Source organism: Salvelinus sp. IW2-2015, linkage group LG16 (genome assembly GCF_002910315.2).
Source record: "Salvelinus sp. IW2-2015 linkage group LG16, ASM291031v2, whole genome shotgun sequence".
In the NCBI taxonomy this organism is placed as follows: Eukaryota; Metazoa; Chordata; class Actinopteri; order Salmoniformes; family Salmonidae; genus Salvelinus; species Salvelinus sp. IW2-2015.
The window spans coordinates 13,656,076-13,675,230 of record NC_036856.1 but is presented as its reverse complement, the minus strand read 5'-3'; the positions used below and the strand labels follow the sequence as shown (position 1 = coordinate 13,675,230).

Sequence of the window (19,155 nt, the reverse complement as noted above, 5' to 3'; positions counted from 1 at the left end):
ATTGTGTGTTGCCAATTAAAGTTAAGTCAATTTAAACCGGAATCTTGTTTATGTTCTGGGTACATTTTATTCCGTACTCTCCTCCTCAAAGGGAAGCACAAATAGATTATTTGTATTTTTGATTTGATTCACCACTGCTTCCTCTTGGGTGTCCTGTGGAGGATATTTTGTGAAATTATACCCACTACCCTTAAGAGTCCGACCGATATATCGGTTCACTGATATAATCTGCCAATATTGGCTTTTTACCTCTATATCGGTCGATATATCCACCGATAAGCAATATTTAATAAATAGGATGAAAAAAGGGAATCTTATGCTTATCTGAACACTTGCAGTCATTCTCATGTTATTCATTTCACAATGTAAGAAATCAACATTTGAAGCATATTTATTGGACAGTTGCTGTTTTTGGATGGCAATTTATAAGAACTCAGTGTGGAAAACATACACTTTAATTTCTCCGACATAAAATACAATATCAGCAGATATGTCAGTATCGGTAAGTTTGTCTGCCCAAAAAAAGGTAAATGACCCAAAACAAATTCCCCTCACTGTCATCGGAGTCTGTTGTGTTTGCTCTCTGTGCCATGCTGGAGCTGTGAAATTTGGAAAATAGGGCTTTAAAATAACAGGAATCACAGTGTGGCTTTGTAGGGCAATGCCTGTTGGGAGGCTGATTTGTGAGAAAGGTGAACAACCGTGTGAGTGTGTAGGGGAACAACGGTGTGATAGAAATGTTAATTAGAATTTGTATCTGTCATATAGTAGTAGTCTGTTTTTTTTTCTTGCCCACTTCCTCTCCAGTCTGAGCCTCCTATACTGCACACCACACACTCCTGTATTTTCTCTCTTTCTCTCTCTATTCCTCTTACGGTTGAAGCATTCTTAAGCAATTTAAGAACTCCTAAAGGATTTGTATGTGTGTAGGGATGCGTAGTACATGGTTGCTGCTCATTTAGGGCATAGAAACCACCCCAGCAGCACCCACTCATACTGTGCAACAATGCAACCCATTATAGAGGGAGCACAGCTTGACTGCATTAGAGAGGTGAGGTGTTTTAGAGAAAGAGAGGGAGGTGTATGTATGGCCTGGGGTGTATTTGACGTCAAACGTCCTAGTTTGTGACCCCGGCGTCAGCCTTGTGCTCATTTTGTGCATACACACACACACCACCACCATGTATTTTAATGATTTCCGGAAACATAACCCCCCCCCCTTTCTCTCCGCTCGCCGGCTCCATGAGCAGCAGTTCAAAATCGACGATTAAAGAGTAGCGAGTGTTTAAGTTGCCATGGCAACTAGGTGAGTCATCCTGCTGCAGTTCGTTAAGTCACTTGCACTGTATATCCCCCCCTTCCTCCGCCTCCCTCTCTCTCTCCTCCCTCTCTCTCTGCTCTGACACTATGATTCTACCTGTTCTTTTGTCACCTTTGCTGTTGTCAGAAAGGGGGTGACAGGCACAGGTCTTCACAGGTTAGCCATTGTTGGAGTAAAGGGGAGGAGAGGTGCTGTGAGGGGGAGGTTAATGAGGGCGAGCCCGGTGTCGCTGTGCTGCCTTTGATTACATATTTATGGCCCAGGCTAATCAGTAAGCCCAGTGTCGACAGCTTCACAGGGGGTTTAGAGGGAGAGCGAGGGCCCAGTCAGACTTCATTTAGCTGGTGTTCAATTACTGAGAGTCCCGGAAGCACTTTGATTTCTGATTGAACAAGTCTAATAATGTGCAGATGTCAATTGTGGTTAATTATGGTGATGATTGTCATTATGACCCGGGGTTTTAGTCATCTTTTGCATGGTGAACCTGTGTGCATAAATCAGGGTGACTTCATCGCCCCATTCATGAAAGGTCATGATTAATGATTATTAATGTCATGTAGTTTGCTTTGAGAAAATTTAGTTTTCTTTTCCTTTTTCAACTTGCATGTTTTACTAACCTGTTGCACACTTTATCTTGGTTCCTGAAGCAACATATCACTGAGAGATGTCATGTTCTGCACTCTATAATGAAGCAAAACCAGTTCAGACAAGAAACGACTGTTTGCATCATCTGAGATGGCACCAATCTGATTCAAACATTTCCTACCTTATGACAGTCTATTTAAGTTGACAAGTTCTGCACAAACATCCTAACTGAGCAATCTGGGGAGAAGGGCCTTGGTCAGGGAGGTGACCAAGAACCGAATGGTCACTCTGACAGAGCTCTAGAGTTCCTCTGTGGAGATGGGAGAACCTTCCAGAAGGACAACCATCTCTGCAGCACTCCACCAATCAGGCCTTTATGGTAGAGTGGCCAGACGAAAGCCACTCTAGAGTAAAAGGAACATGACAGCCCGCTTGGAGTTTGCCAAAAGGCACCTCAAGGACACAGACCATGAGAAACAAGATTCTCTGGTCTGTTGAAATCAAGATTGAACTATTTGGCCTGAATGCCAAGCATCACGTCTGGAGGAAACCTACGTTAAAGCATGGTGGTGGCAGCATCATGCTGTGGGGGTGTTTTTCAGCAGTAGGGACTGGTATACCAGTCAGGATTGAGAGAAAGATGAACGAGCAAAGTACAGAGATCCTTGATGAAAACCTGCTCCAGAGTGCTCAGGACCTCAGACTGGGGTGAAGGTTCACCTTCCAACAGGACAACGACACTAAGCACACAGCCTAGACAATGCAGGAGTGGCTTTGGGACAAGTCTCTGAATGTCCTTGAGTGGCCCAGCCAGAGCCTGGACATGAACTCGATCGAACATCTCTGGAGAGACCTGAAAATAGCTGTGCAGCAACGCTCTCCAACCAACCTGACAGTGCTTGAGAGGATCTGCAGACAAGATTGGGAGGAACTCCCCAAATACAGGTGTGCTAAGCTTGTAGCGTCATACCCAAGAGACTCTAGGCTGTAGTCCTGCCAAAGTTGCATCAACAATGTACTGAGTAAAGGGTCTGAATACTTATGTKAATGTGATCTTTCTATCTATACATACAGTTGAGGTCGGAAGTTTACATGCACTTAGGTTGGAGTCAATTAAACTAGTTTTTTCAACCTCTCCACCAATTTCTTGTTAACAAACTATAGTTTTGGCAGGTCGGTTAGGACACCTACTTTGTGCATGACACAAGTAATTCTTATAATTCACTGTGTCACATTTCCAGTGGTTCAGAAGTTTACATACACTAATTTGACTGTGCCTTTTGACCGCTTGGAAAATTCCAGAAAATTATGCAGTGGCTTTTCAAGGCCTACCTTCAAACTCAGTGCCTCTTTGCTTGACATCATGGGAAAATCAAAAGAAATCAGCCAAGACCTCAGAAAAAAATTGTAGACCTTCAACAAGTTTGGTTCATCCTTGGGAGCAATTTCCAAACGCCTGAAGGTACCACGTTCATCTGTACAAACAATAGTACGCAAGTATAAACACCATGGGACCATGCAGCCGTCATACCGCTCAGGAAGGAGACTCGTTCTGTCTCCTAGAGATGAACGTACTTTGGTGCGAAAAGTGCAAATCAATCCCAGAACAACAGCAAAGGACCTTGTGAAGATGCTGGAGGAAACGGGTACAAAAGTATCTATATCCACAACCTGAAAGGCCGCTCAGCAAGGAAGAGGCCACTGCGCCAAAACCGCCATAAAAAAGCCAGACTATGGTTTGCAACTGCACATGGGGACAAAGATTGCGCTTTTTGTAGAAATGTCCTCTGGTCTGTTTGGCCTTAATAACCATTGTTATGTTGGGAGGAAAATGGGTGAGGATTGTAAGCTGAAGAACACCATCCCAACCGTGAAGCACGGGGTGGCAGCACCATGTTGTGGGGGTGCTTTTCTGCAGGAGGGACTGGTGCACTTCACAAAATGGATGGCATCATGAGGAAGGGAAATTATGTGGATATATTGAAGATACGTCTCAACATCAACTGAGTGAATCAGGCCTTCATGGTTGAATTTCTGCAAAGAGGCCACTACAAAAAGATACCAATAAGAAGAGACTTGCTTGCACCAAGAAACACGAGCAATGGACGGTAGACCGGTGGAAATCTGTTCTTTTGGTCTGATGAGTCCGAATTTGAGATTTTTGGTTCCAACCGCTGTCTTTGTGAGACGCAGAGTAGATGAACGAATGATCTCTGCATGTGTGGTTCCCACCGTGAAGCATGGAGGAGGTGTGGGGGCGCTTTGCTGGTGACACTCAGTCTGTGATTTTATTTAGAATTCAAGGCACACTTAACCCGCATGGCTACCACAGCATTCTGCAGCAATACGCATCCCTTCTGGTTTGCTCTTAGTGGGACTATCACTTGTTTTTCAATACAAAACCTAGGAGGCTCATGGTTCTCACCCGCTTCCATAGACTTACACAATAATTATAGCAACTTCTGGAGAAATTATGCCAACCTATCAGAGCTCTTGCAGCATGAACTGCCATCCAATCAAAGGATCAGAGAATTCATCTAATACTGAAAGCATAAGCTACAGCTAGCTAGCACTGTAGTGTATAAAATGTGGTGAGTAGTTGACTCAAAGAGAGAGAAAGACGAGAGTTGAACAAATGTAATTCCTTACAAAATGAGGAAGCAAGAGGGAAATAGATGTCATTTCRTTTTCAGTTTCACTTAACGTTACTTAGCTAGCAAATGCAGCTAGGTAGTTTAGCCTACTGAAAGAACCCCTCTGTTTGAGCAGGGTGTATGTTAGCTCACTGGCTTTGACTTTCCAACACAATGTACGCTTTTGGTATTAGAAATATATTGCCACGAGGCCCGCTGGTGTAACTGCTTACTGACTGTACACTAACGTTGATGTAGGCTGTGTAGCGGATCGGTTTGGAAAAAGATGTATGTATTTTTTGCCTGGTCACATACAGCTGATGTGTTGTCCACACATGAAGAGAAAAGGTGAGAGGAGAAGAGTGCATAGAGTGAATAGAACGTGGCTGCTATGATCAGGGGTGTAGTCATCCACTGATTCTGTTGAAAAACGTTTCTTAAACGGAAGTTAACAAAACGGGATGAAAATGCCTGAATTTGTCCAATAGAAACTCGTTTGCAAGCTAGATGCAGGCAAGATTGTGCAAGGCGGTATAWAATGTGTAACTGTCTGTCACTGTGTCACCTCAAATTTCTCTTTCGACCTGTGTGCGCCTACGTTGTAAACTTTCATTCATAGGCTCGGTTGTGGCAACCTCTTGATGGGTATGGTGAAAATGTGAGTATCATGTAGTAGCCTAAACCTATCAATGTTACATTGAACTGGGTGAATGGWATATGAATGACAGTCATCCAATATGCTGTAATAGAAATAAGGCCATGCTCATAAAAAAACATTTGTCCTCACTTATCTTAAACGACACTGACCGCCACTGCGTAACATGTGGTATACAGGCTATGTATTGTATAACAGCGCAATCATTTTAATTCTGTTTTTTCTTTCGGGCTTGGGCTCATATATAGGCATATGCATAAGCCCTGATATTCGTATGGGTGTTCGACATGCAATGTCTTAAAGGCTTTTGAATGAATCATCACCTTAGAAAGCGCTGTCCATTTCATTGTGTTTGGCTTTGAAACAACATCCACAACAACCATGTTTTCCACTCAGATCCAACCTGTTGTTGAACTTCTTTCTTCACATTGATCATCACAGATGTAACAAAATGTAGCCATGATACTGTTTTGATGATAAGTGTTTGCTGTTATTTTTGCTGTTATTTTAGATTGCATTTGCATTAACGTCAGAGTGGTTAGAGGGACAATAGAGCCCTGAGTATCAGGTCATTAGTAACCTGATGTTCATTAGGGAATTGGATACCAACACATTCTTGAGTCACGTGGTTTTTGACTGCAGTCATGACTCCCGGTGTGGTGGTAATACTGTCACCGCAACAGCCCTAATGTAGGGTTTCCCGGACATAGAAGCATAGTCTTGGACTAAAAAACAGGACTGGTGGGAATACTGTTTGCGTCTGGAGGATTTGATTTGGCAAGCGGACCCAAATGTGCTCAGTCATTACTTAAGCTAAAGCCCACCTCACCTTTAGTTTTGCAAGACTTTTGCAACTTTAGAAGAACTGCATCTTAAATAAAGCAGGCTGTTTTTGGTTGTGCTGAGTTTCACACATAGAGGAAATGGCATGAAACGCTTTGGCATTAATTAGGAAATGTGTTCTCTTTAGGTGAGACATTTGACATTTTCAGGGATATGTGCAAATGTGTTATTCTTGTCAATGTTTGAATGGAGTGTTTTTTATTTCTATGCTACATTTGCTAATACAATTATATTGGGAGCCTGAACAGTCTCTTTTGTAAAAATGCAAACTGCTGAAGAACACAGTAAACATATGCTTACATTTAGTGAAGGTCTCCCAACAGTTTTTGCTCGTCTACAAACTTTCTTCAAGGCTGCTCAGTGCTCGCTCACCTCCCCCATTATCTCGGGTCACTCTGACCTGTTACTAACAGTGTGGAGGAAAATGTCCTCCTAGACCTAGATACTTACCTGACAATGATTTACGGGCATTTTTTCATTTCCGCCTAATGGTTTGGGGGGAGTAAGCTGATCCCAGATCTGTGCATAAAGCTGACTTCCACCAGGAGTCTAACCTGATGGCTGACAGCGTATGTTTCTCTGAGTCAGCTTAGACCACTGACCTCCAACCTCTAATTCTCGTCTCTGTGTTCTCTCCACAGGTCGGGTGCATGAGGATGGGCTGGAGCAGAACGGGCACCAGGGGGGTTGTGTGGGGCCGGGGCTGGGGCTGGGGCTGGGGCTCAGGACCCTATGTGTGAACGGTACAGAGACAGACCAGGACCACTACCCAACCACCAGCAGGACCAGGTCCCGATCAGAACGCCTCTCCTCCTCCTCCTCCTCCAACCCCTCACGCAAAGGAGTGTCCACCTACAGCCGCATCCGCAAGCTGTCCAACTGCAAGCAGCAATGAGGGCAGCCCCTGGACCCCCAGCCCTGAACACATATACTGGACAGGTGAGGAGGAGGAGGCATTGGGGGAGTGTTTAACAGCTGTACAATATGGTGTAGTTTAGACCTTGTCGCATCCCTGTGACCTTCAGATGATAATGCTATTAAATCCAAGTAAGATGACATTTTTATCAATTTAACTGAGATGACATATTCGTTTGATCCCCTCCTGAAACCTACAGCTAACTGTATACAAAAAAAGCAAATGGAAGTAAGATTCTGGCTACACGTCTGCCTGGTGTAATTACGCATGTGTGCCTTGATTGTCTTCCAAGCTGCTCTCAAGGTAAAAAAAAAACACAGGCCTGAGGAGTCTAATTATGGAGCCGAACAGTAGAGTGGCGTCTCCAGGGAGGAAGACTCGGTTATTGGAGAGACAGGATTGGGCTGGTTGACGCAGCGTATGGTGCTAGGGACGGGGTGGGGTTGGAAGAGCCCTGACTGACGCTCTCCTCTGTATGGATGGAGAGCAGGAGTGTGTGGGCGGACTGCGTGGGAGGGAGATGCAGCATAATCTGCTTTCTAGGCTTCTCTCCTCTCTCTTCCCATTTCCCCTCCTCTGTGTTCCCCCCGAGGCACCTGCTCATTCATGTGGGTTCCCCTCTTTCTCCCTCCCTGTCTCTCTCTCTCTCCTTCTTTCTCTCCCTATGAGTCATTGCTGAGTACAGGTTCTGACTCTTTAACAAGCTCCCCCTGCCTCACGCCTCACATTCCTCTTTCTGAAGGAAAAATGAAGGATCCCATCATGCACTCCTGCCTGGTTAACAGGTTCATGCAAATGCATTTCATTTGAACACAACCGTCACACCATCTCCTGGGCCAATAGGGGATTCTGATGCTAATCCCTTCCTAACAAACATGTTTCCCCGTTTTATCACAATTTACAAAATTGTGATCGTGCTATATGCAACACATTTGTTAAAATAATTATATAATACAGTACCCCGGGGAAATGATTTTATTGGCATATTTGAAATGCTACATCTACAGTACTGTATGAAATTGAAGATTACATAATTTCCCACAGAGGCTTACAGCACCAACTGAGTGGAGAAGCAATACAGATGCAGAATACTAACCATACAATCTTGGTTCCATTCTTCTTTTAGACTGTAATACTATGTGAATCCTGCATTATTTAGACTGTAATACTATGTGAATCCTCTTAATTCAGTCATCTTTAACTGTATTGTGCAAATGTTTAATTGAGGGGTGCTGATAACTGATTGAGTAATACTGTAAATGATTGTAGCTAATTGTCGGTTTGATTCCCTCAGGTTTGTGTTCTCTATTTTCCGGCTCCCTGACGTTTGGGTGATGAATGTTTTGACAGCCTGGTCTGCAGCATGCAATAACAGGACATGATGCACTACAGTGGTTTATTTCACTAGTTATTTTCTGTCTGACGACTGACAACGTGATGATGTAAGAGTGAAGCTCCAGAGAGAAATGGAGAAGAGGCTAGGACTTACCCCCTTCTGCAAATCATACTGGGAATCCCACCCCTCACTGTATGAATGTAGCTCGTTTTAGACTACTACACTGTTTATCCTACAGTTACTCTGTATTAAAGCGCACATTGTGATGTGTATTGAATGACATGGATCATTTCAATAAACTACAATATTTGTAACGGTAATAATTATGGTCATTTAATTAAAAAATGCATTAACGGCATATGCAGGCTAAAGGAAAGGGAACTATAGACACGCCAAGTATACATAACTATTCAAGAATGTCTTTGCTTTAGATTTTTTTGCATCTTTAGTTTTGTTTTGGTGTTTTAGTCCCCAAAATGGGTTTGAATTATTATTTATATCAAATGCACCCCAACCTCACCAGCTGTTTGTTCTGTGATTTCTCTTTATTTGTGGCTGTATTATAAATAAATGTATCTTGTCAATCAAACAATAGGCCGTGTGAAACTTTATAACCGACTCGTCCCCAGGCTCAATTGCTAGGTTCTGAGAGCAAGACAGTTGATGGACTTTGACATTTCACTGAGATATATCAGTTCCGTCACTAATTTTGTTTGGTTTTTCACTTGTTCAGATCTGTCATCCTCATTGAAAGCAGGTCTAAGAAGCGGTAGATCTGTTCTATATGCACTCTTCCTACGCTTCCCGTTAAGTTTCCTTTTTGCGTCTTACTTTCGGTTTTGTACACCAGCTGAAAACACTATTTGGTACAATGATTGATTCTCTACGCTATACTTGCTTGTTTTGTCACATATCTAAAATTAGGCGAACTATTATAATTTTTGCATCCAGGAAATGACAACGATTTCTGCATAGTGCATCTTTAAGGAACATCTGTGTGTGCTGCTGCAGTCAAACCTGCAGGTCCCTCTGGCACTACACTGCAGATTGCTTCACCTTGACTTTGATGTATTATTCTGATTGGTGTATTGGCTGGTGGGAGGGTTGGCTGCAGCCTACTTTGATAAGATGATATGTGGCTCCTGCTGTGATGGGCTTGTTTTAGTGGAGCTGGCCTGGCCACTATTGATCTGGACTGTCAAACCTTGTACTGTACTAGACCATCCCTGAGAGTGATGTTCACACAGACCAAAAAGGCTACCCCTACCCCAACACTGCATCGTTTATAAATCCAAGAGCAAAAGCGAACAGAAGTCATAGCTTTGCTGCAGGTTGGTAAATAAATCCACATGGTATTAGTGGTTGATCATTGCAATAATGACTTGAATCATTGGTGTAAAGCTATTGGGGAATCTGATGGAATGCTGGCATTTTTTATTGTCATATTTGCTGATGTAGTGTTGGTGATGCAGTTCTTCTGCAGGTTGAGACTGCTGTCCTACTTTCACTCTGCTTTGCAATCGATTGGGAACCCTAATCACTGTGAAGTCATTCATTGATGTGCATGGGCTCTGGTGCATATTAACAGCTCCACACACTGTCAGACCCTCAACACCTGAAATGAACAACACACGGAGTGGGATGGAGAAGAGGGAGGATAGTGTTGCAGTCCCCTTGTCTTCCTCTTCTTCCCACTCTTTTTGCTTTGGAGTACCATTAAAAATTAGAAATGAGACACAACCATTAATGCCTTATTCATTTATTTACTTATTGGAAAAAACCCAAATAACGGTTTAATTGTTTGGTCCGTCAAGGCTCATATAGTTCTGGGTCAACAAATCAGTTATTTATAAAGCTCTACTTAACTAGTTTGAGAAATATAGCAGTTATAACAAGCAGGAATACAGAAATAGATTGTATATTTTTCTCTTTCATGGAAATAAATCTCAATTGTAGATTATCAGTTAGCATGGCATGACTCCTAAACAAAGGTAGATTCCATAGAATGCAAAACCTCTAAGTACCAGTGCTGATTTAAATGTCTGTTCTGTCGACCGACAACCATGGAATCATTCATTTGGTGCAGTAGTTCTGAGAAATCATGAATATATGTACTAAAACGGTTAATTATCATGCAAACCTATGCACAGTAATGCGTCAATGCATTGGACAGGCTACTTGTGTACAAAACGTCTTTCACCACAGTGTCGCCAGTTACGTCTACACCTAATAAAAGAGACTACACTAGTTCCTGCAACATTGTGCTTGTATACACAACAAAGTTAATCTTTGTACAAATGTACTAATTTGTTTGCGCCTCTAGTCTTTTTCATTAAGTTGGTGTTGACACCCCCTTGCTAAGTCCAGAAATGATGCACCATTCCTCTCATTACTGACAAGAATCAGAGAATGCTGAGTAACCAGTAACCTCAAAGGCATCTGATCTTGTTTGTTCCCAAGGTGACTGGKGAAAGGATCCGTCTCCTTCCTTGACGTTCTAACACCTCCATAAAAGGCACCTGGTAATGACACAAAATGGTGCTGAGACATGTGAAGCCCCTGGGTTTCCTTCCCATGGTGARATAATGTGCACTGTCTGATGTGAAGTAGGTGAGAGAAAGGAAGGATATCACTAGCCTCCACGCTAGAAGACCAATTCAAGCCCTCTCACCAGCTTTCATCTTGGCCATTGTTCCCCTAATGAGTTAAGGTACCTTCTGCCTGTGAGTCCACACAGCTATAACAAGGGGCTATCTGATGTCCCTATTAGAGGAAACATATCTGATTCACCGGGGCTGTGAAGTAGCACGGTCACACCCAAAAGGAGGGAAATGAAAGCTAGAAATATCTCCCTCTTTTCCATTTACGGCAATTTCTCTATCTTCATTGTGTTACACCCTCAGCAAGAGACCAGGCAGAGTGGACTTCAACTACGGGAGGGGGACTCCCCTTCGTTTTTGATCAAATATTCCTGCTGATTGTGGAATGTAGGAGAAGCAGACTCCCAGCCACTACACAGTTAAGTGCAAAATAGTTTCCAAGGTAATTCTGGAACGGGCATGCCATTCCTTGCCTTCTTTTGGCACATAAGACATAATCTGATAATGGGGTTATACTTGAATGGCATTGGGTTGCAAAGTCCACACAGAGGATGTCAAAGGAGAAGATGTGGAATCTGCTCCAAATAACAACTTTGTTCTGGTTTGGTAACGGACAAGAAGTGCAGTCCTTTTAGCCCAGAGGGATGCGCTGCTGCGTTATCAACTTTCACAGGAGAAGGAGGGGAAAGAAAAGAAAGTGAGCAAACAAATAAAGCCTGTTTGGTAAACCCATGCACAAGAAAGTATGCCTTTATGAATAAATTCAATAAACGCAAATGTCTGCGAGGGCAACATCGGCCCCATTCAAAGCCTTAATTTAAACCTTTACAGCTATAGACCAGCACTAACCAACACTGTTGGGGGAGGCCAAGGGAGCCTTGCCTTTGATGTGTGATTCTAACAGAGTTGTCAGCAGGGGTTGGAACAAAGGAACAACATTTTTCAAGGAACAGAAACGGAACCTGGAACGAAAGTGATCCTTACTGTTCCAGAACAGAACCGTTATTTTTAAAAGCTTTGGAACCGATTAATAACGTTATTTTACATTCCAGGCATTTTTTGTTGTTGTCCCACAACAAAACACCTATGCAAAGCTCTCACTCTGTCACTCAAACTTATTCCAGTTACTGCCTGCAAGCTGAAAATCTTTGTGTGTGTGTGTGTGTGTGTGTGTGTGTGTGTGTGTGTGTGTGTGTGTGTGTGTGTGTGTGTGTGTGTGTGTGTGTGTGTGTGTGTGTGTGTGTGTGTGTGTGTGTGTGTGTGTGTGTGAGAGAGAGAGAGACACACCTGCTCCTCTCCAAAGCATAGGCTACTGTACTGAGGTTACAAGCTTGATTCAGAAGTCGGGAGACCTTTTTAATTAGCTAGAAAATAATGGATGGACTTTTTCAATGCTAGTTAAGGATACTATAGGCTTAGTTATCATGTTTTATGTCGAATTTATTAACTACAAAAAATATGTTTTTAATTATGGTGTGGCTCTGCACACACTAGCTAGCTAGCTTGCTCGAAGGACATTCAAAGTTCCTCCATAGAAGCCGCTCCTCCGTAGGTATAATTCTGTGGACCTAATTCAGATAATGCATGTCATAACAAGATGCCCAGCACTTCAACCCTCGCTCGCTCTCTCCACRTGCAACATTTCTGTTGCATCATAGGCTACACTTGCCTGTCCATCACACATGTAAACAACTAAATGAGCTAAATGTAAAGAAATTAAATAAATGATTTGACAGGTTAAAAAAGGAACAATATAAACCAGGACTTTTTGGGGGGTTCTAAACTCTTGCTGGTCGGAACAGTGGAACAAAATGAAAAATTAGAGGTTCTGTTCAAAACTAAACGATTGGGAAAATGTTTTGGTTCCAACCCCTGGTTCAGTAACACTTGAGATCCCTCCATTAGCTAACAAGGTATTTTTGGCACAGAAATTAGGTAAAAACCTGCCATTTAAGTTGCTCTCACCCTGGCCTCCAGTATGCCAGATATTACAGTCACAACCAGAGTGACATTTAAAACAAGCATAGACATGTAAATGAAATGTGTCAACAAATACAAAGGCATTGAATAACATGTTCTAACAACCATCACTTTTCTGGAAAGCAGTAAGATTTTTTTTATAGAAACATGAGGCCAGACTTTAAGCAACAAGGATACTTGATGAAGAATATGCTCTGATCCAGTGTGGATATGACGAGGCGGTCCTAATATGGATACTGGAATTTATTTGGTGTCCAAATTAGGACAGCATCTTCATACCCATTTAATGAGTGTTTATGAGAAGAAAGAAAATGCATTTTCAAATTCATGGTCTGATCTGTTTTTGTTCCTAGTACCATAGATTCTGATGAAATTACATCACATTACAATTAAACAGTCTTGGCTGGCCTATCAGTCAAGACTGGCCTATTACGCCCAGATAAACTTTGTATCCAGATCTTGAGATGACTTCAAGTCTAATAGCACCTAGTTTCACAGTGGATAGACTAGTGCAGACGGCATACTGGCTCTTTACGTCATCACTTCTCTAAGAGGAGAAAGGAATCACAGCAGTAAGAGACACTATGGTACTGTAAATACTATCTAGGGGTGTATTCTTCATATAGCCTACATGATACTGTATAGTGTAGCCTGTTTTCTTGTTACTGGTCTGGGACCAGCTAATTCAGACAGACGGAGAAATTGTAGTTACCCGGCATAGAATGAAATCAAATGAAACACAAAAGATCAGGGAGGAGTGGAGGAGGACTGGAGACATGCTACACTGGGCTGTGGTCGGGGGAGGCGTGAACGACCTTCACCACACACTCTGTCACCGCCGCTGTGTCCTTGGTCCGTCGCAGGCCTGTGTACAGCCGCTCATCCAGAGTGGCGCTCAGCTTGTCCGTCAGCTCGGCTGTGATGGTCTGTCGGCCGTTGCCCGTGTCAGGAGGCTGGCGGGGCTCGTAAGGGGCCTCAGGGGGGTGTACCGCCTGCCTAGTGTCTTCCTGGGGGTCGGGCTGCTCCCCTAGCAGGCCCTCTCTATCCGGAACAGTGGGAGGGGAACAGGATGCCCTCCCTTCCAGGTCTCTAATGGTCACGGTGCTGCTGCCACAGCTACTGCTGGGACTCGCCCTCCTCCTGTCTCCTTCCTCCACCTCTCTTGCTCCTCCCGCCACCACCGCCTCGGCCTTTGGCGTCTGGGGGGTACTGGGGGCCCCCTCGCTGGCCTCTTCATCAGGCGCACTGACGATGCGTGGCAGTGTGCTGTGGAAGCCCGTGTCCAGAGGGTAGTTGACGCTATCACCTCGTCGCAAGGGGGTCCGCTGCCTCTCAAAGGAGTGGTACTGGTAGCGAACGCCCGGGTCACTGTACTGCTTGTTGCGCTGCCACTGTTTGCGGAGGTGGATGCGCGAGCGATGTTTCCTCGGTGACTCCTGCTGGTCGAACTGGGGGTCGTGGCGGAGGAACTCATGGAAGAGCGCGTCAGTTTTCTTGTCGATGCTGTAGTCGCGGCGGTGTAATGATAAGGGTGGGTGGGAGTGCGGCTGCGCCTCTCGTGGAGTGAACATCTGCCCATACGGAGACCAGCCCAGGGGAGACCTGGACGTTTCTATTGCAATGCCGCCCGTCGCCCCCACCAGCATCTCCTCGCCTGGCTCTTCCTCGAAGATGCGGGCCTCGAAGCTCTCGCCCACTGTGCCAGTGTGCCCTGCACTGGTGAAGTAGTGTCTCTTCTCCAGGGCCGTTCTGTCTATACTGCCACTACTGCCAAACAGTCTCAGCTCCTCTGGCGCCCGTGATGGAGCCTCTATAGACGTATAGCCACTGTCCATCTGCATGAGCTTACGGTTCCCTGACTCCCCGTCACTGACCCTCTCTGACTCCACACTGTCCTGCTTCCCCCCTTTCTTCTTCTCTTCCTTCTCCTCTCCCATCCCATCATCCACGGGCAGCTCTACATCCCCTTCGGGTTCATCCCCGATGTCCTGGGAGGGGTTACTGGGCAGCTCCCCCCTCTCGGTCCGGCCCCCCAGGGAGATGACACTGTCGGCGTCGCTGCGAAAGGAGTCCCTGTCGTTGTTGATCTGGTCTGAGGAGCCGTACTGCTCTAGAGAGGCCCGGAGCGTCCAGATGTCTCTGTACAAGGCCTGGTGGTCTGAGGCCAAGCTCTGCTGTCTACAGTCCCCCAGGCTCGCTGCCTCGTCCTGGGGCTCCGGGGACAAGCCGATCACCTCCAGCCTCTGGCCCCTGCTGCAGCTGGGTTCCACCACCACCTCCACCTCTAACCTGTTGTGACACACACAAGTACGAAGACAGGCGCACGCACGCACACACACACACACACACAGACACACACACACACAGTACAAGAGTCAGTCACAGAGCACTCTCATGATGCCCATACACACATCTGATGTCTGATGTTTGCAGCCGCTGTGATTACAAGTGGTCACCATGACTTGCAATGGTATTAGCATGGCAGATGGCAGCTGCTGCGTTATCAACTTTCACAGGAGAAGGAGGGGAAGAAAAGAAAGTGAGCAAACAAATAAAGCCTGTTTGGTAAACCCATGCACAAGAAAGTATGCCTTTATGAATAAATTCAATAAACGCAAATGTCTGCGAGGGCAACATCGGCCCCATTCAAAGCCTTAATTTAAACCTTTACAGCTATAGACCAGCACTAACCAACACTGTTGGGGAGGCCAAGGGAGCCTTGCCTTTGATGTGTGATTCTAACAGAGTGTTGCAGCAGGGGTTGGAACAAAGGAACAACATTTTTCAAGGAACAGAAACGGAACCTGGAACGAAAGTGATCCTTACTGTTCCAGAACAGAACCGTTATTTTTAAAAGCTTTGGAACCGATTAATAACGTTATTTTACATTCCAGGCATTTTTTGTTGTTGTCCCACAACAAAACACCTATGCAAAGCTCTCACTCTGTCACTCAAACTTATTCCAGTTACTGCCTGCAAGCTGAAAATCTTGTGTGTGTGTGTGTGTGTGTGTGTGTGTGTGTGTGTGTGTGTGTGTGTGTGTGTGTGTGTGTGTGTGTGTGTGTGTGTGTGTGTGTGTGTGTGTGTGTGTGTGTGTGTGTGTGTGTGTGTGTGTGTGTGTGTGTGTGTGAGAGAGAGAGAGAGAGAGACACACCTGCTCCTCTCCAAAGCATAGGTACTGTACTGAGGTTACAAGCTTGATTCAGAAGTCGGGAGACCTTTTTAATTAGCTAGAAAATAATGGATGGACTTTTTCAATGCTAGTTAAGGATACTATAGGCTTAGTTATCATGTTTTATGTCGAATTTATTAACTACAAAAAATATGTTTTTAATTTATGGTGTGGCTCTGCACACACTAGCTAGCTAGCTTGCTCGAAGGACATTCAAAGTTCCTCCATAGAAGCCGCTCCTCCGTAGGTATAATTCTGTGGACCTAATTCAGATAATGCATGTCATAACAAGATGCCCAGCACTTCAACCCTCGCTCGCTTCTCCACCTTGCAACATTTCTGTTGCATCATAGGCTACACTTGCCTGTCCATCACACATGTAAACAACTAAATGAGCTAAATGTAAAGAAATTAAATAAATGATTTGACAGGTTAAAAAAGGAACAATATAAACCAGGACTTTTTGGGGGGTTTAAACTCTTGCTGGTCGGAACAGTGGAACAAAATGAAAAATTAGAGGTTCTGTTCAAAACTAAACGATTGGGAAAATGTTTTGGTTCCAACCCCTGGTTCAGTAACACTTGAGATCCCTCCATTAGCTAACAAGGTATTTTTGGCACAGAAATTAGGTAAAAACCTGCCATTTAAGTTGCTCTCACCCTGGCCTCCAGTATGCCAGATATTACAGTCACAACCAGGAGTGACATTTAAAACAAGCATAGACATGTAAATGAAATGTGTCAACAAATACAAAGGCATTGAATAACATGTTCTAACAACCATCACTTTTCTGGAAAGCAGTAAGATTTTTTTTATAGAAACATGAGCCAGACTTTAAGCAACAAGGATACTTGATGAAGAATATGCTCTGATCCAGTGTGATATGACGAGCCGTCCTAATATGGATACTGGAATTTATTTGGTGTCCAAATTAGGACAGCATCTTTCATACCCATTTAATGAGTGTTTATGAGAAGAAAGAAAATGCATTTTCAAATTCATGGTCTGATCTGTTTTGTTCCTAGTACCATAGATTCTGATGAAATTACATCACATTACAATTAAACAGTCTTGGCTGGCCTATCAGTCAAGACTGGCCTATTACGCCCAGATAAACTTGTATCCAGATCTTGAGATGACTTCAAGTCTAATAGCACCTAGTTTCACAGTGGATAGACTAGTGCAGACGGCATACTGGCTCTTTACGTCATCACTTCTCTAAGAGGAGAAAGGAATCACAGCAGTAAGAGACACTATGGTACTGTAAATACTATCTAGGGTGTTATTCTTCATATAGCCTACATGATCTGTATAGTGTAGCCTGTTTTCTTGTTACTGGTCTGGGACCAGCTAATTCAGACAGACGGAGAAATTGTAGTTACCCGCATAGAATGAAATCAAATGAAACACAAAAGATCAGGGGAGAGTGGAGGAGACTGGAGACATGCTACACTGGGCTGTGGTCGGGGGAGGCGTGAACGACCTTCACCACACACTCTGTCACCGCCGCTGTGTCCTTGGTCCGTCGCAGGCCTGTGTACAGCCGCTCATCCAAGGTGGCGCTCAGCTTGTCCGTCAGCTCGGCTGTGATGGTCTGTCGGCCGTTGCCCGTGTCAGGAGGCTGGCGCGGGCTCGTAAGGGGCCTCAGGGGGTGTACCGCCTGCCTAGTGTCTTCCTGGGGTCGGGCTGCTCCCTAGCAGGCCCTCTCTATCCGGAACAGTGGGAGGGAACAGGATGCCCTCCCTTCCAGGTCTCTAATGGTCACGGTGCTGCTGCCACAGCTACTGCTGGGACTCGCCCTCCTCCTGTCTCCTTCCTCCACCTCTCTGCTCCTCCCGCCACCACCGCCTCGGCCTTTGGCGTCTGGGGGGTACTGGGGGCCCCTCGCTGGCCTCTTCATCAGGCGCACTGACGATGCGGTGGCAGTGTGTGTTGAAGCCCGTGTCCAGAGGGTAGTTGACGCTATCACCTCCGTCGCAAGGGGGTCGCTGCCTCTCAAAGGAGTGGTACTGGTAGCGAACGCCCGGGTCACTGTACTGCTTGTTGCGCTGCCACTGTTTGCGGAGGTGGATGCGCGAGCGATGTTTCCTCGGTGACTCCTGCTGGTCGAACTGGGGTCGTGGCGGAGGAACTCATGGAAGACGCGCGTCAGTTTTCTTGTCGATGCTGTAGTCGCGGCGGTGTAAGTGATAAGGGTGGGTGGAGTGCGGCTGCGCCTCTCGTGGAGTGAACATCTGCCCATACGGAGACCAGCCCAGGGAGACCTGGACGTTTCTATTGCAATGCCGCCCGTCGCCCCCACCAGCATCTCCTCGCCTGGCTCTTCCTCGAAGATGCGGGCCTCGAAGCTCTCGCCCACTGTGCCAGTGTGCCCTGCACTGGTGAAGTAGTGTCTCTTCTCCAGGGCCGTTCTGTCTATACTGCCACTACTGCCAAACAGTCTCAGCTCCTCTGGCGCCCGTGATGGAGCCTCTATAGACGTATAGCCACTGTCCATCTGCATGAGCTTACGGTTCCCTGACTCCCCGTCACTGACCCTCTCTGACTCCACACTGTCCTGCTTCCCCCCTTTCTTCTTCTCTTCCTTCTCCTCTCCCATCCCATCATCCACGGGCAGCTCTACATCCCCTTCGGGTTCATCCCCGATGTCCTGGAGGGGTTACTGGCAGCTCCCCCCTCTCGGTCCGGCCCCCCAGGAGATGACACTGTCGGCGTCGCTGCGAAAGGATCCCTGTCGTTGTTGATCTGGCTGAGGAACCGTACTGCTCTAGAGAGGCCCGGAGCGTCCAGATGTCTCTGTACAAGGCCTGGTGGTCTGAGGCCAAGCTCTGCTGTCTACAGTCCCCCAGGCTCGCTGCCTCGTCCTGGGGCTCGCGGGACAGGCCGATCAACCCCGGTACCTGGCCCTGCTGCAGCTGGGCTCCACCACCACCTCCACCTCTAACCTGCGTTGACCACACACACACGTACAAAGACAGGCGGCCACACACACACACACACACACACACACACACACACACACACACACACACACACACACACACACACACACACACACACACACACACACACACACACACACACACACACACACCACACCACACCACCACACAC

The 19,155-nt window shown here is 45.6% G+C and overlaps 1 protein-coding gene and 1 pseudogene across 1 annotated transcript in view; one reads left to right on the top strand and one right to left on the bottom strand.

The window, feature by feature from the left end:
* Nucleotides 1–10,022, top strand: part of LOC111975623 (serine/threonine-protein kinase STK11) — a 33,371-nt gene extending 23,349 nt beyond the window's left edge. Inside the window, exons 10-11 of the mRNA XM_024004052.2 lie at nt 6,679–6,976; nt 8,248–10,022. Of these exons, the coding sequence (XP_023859820.1) occupies nt 6,679–6,932 (254 nt within the window). The 3' untranslated portion in view covers nt 6,933–6,976; nt 8,248–10,022. The remainder of the gene's footprint in view (nt 1–6,678; nt 6,977–8,247) is intronic.
* A 10-nt stretch (nt 10,023–10,032) lies between these two features.
* LOC111975932 (uncharacterized) overlaps nt 10,033–19,155 on the bottom strand; it is a 63,173-nt pseudogene continuing 54,050 nt past the window's right edge.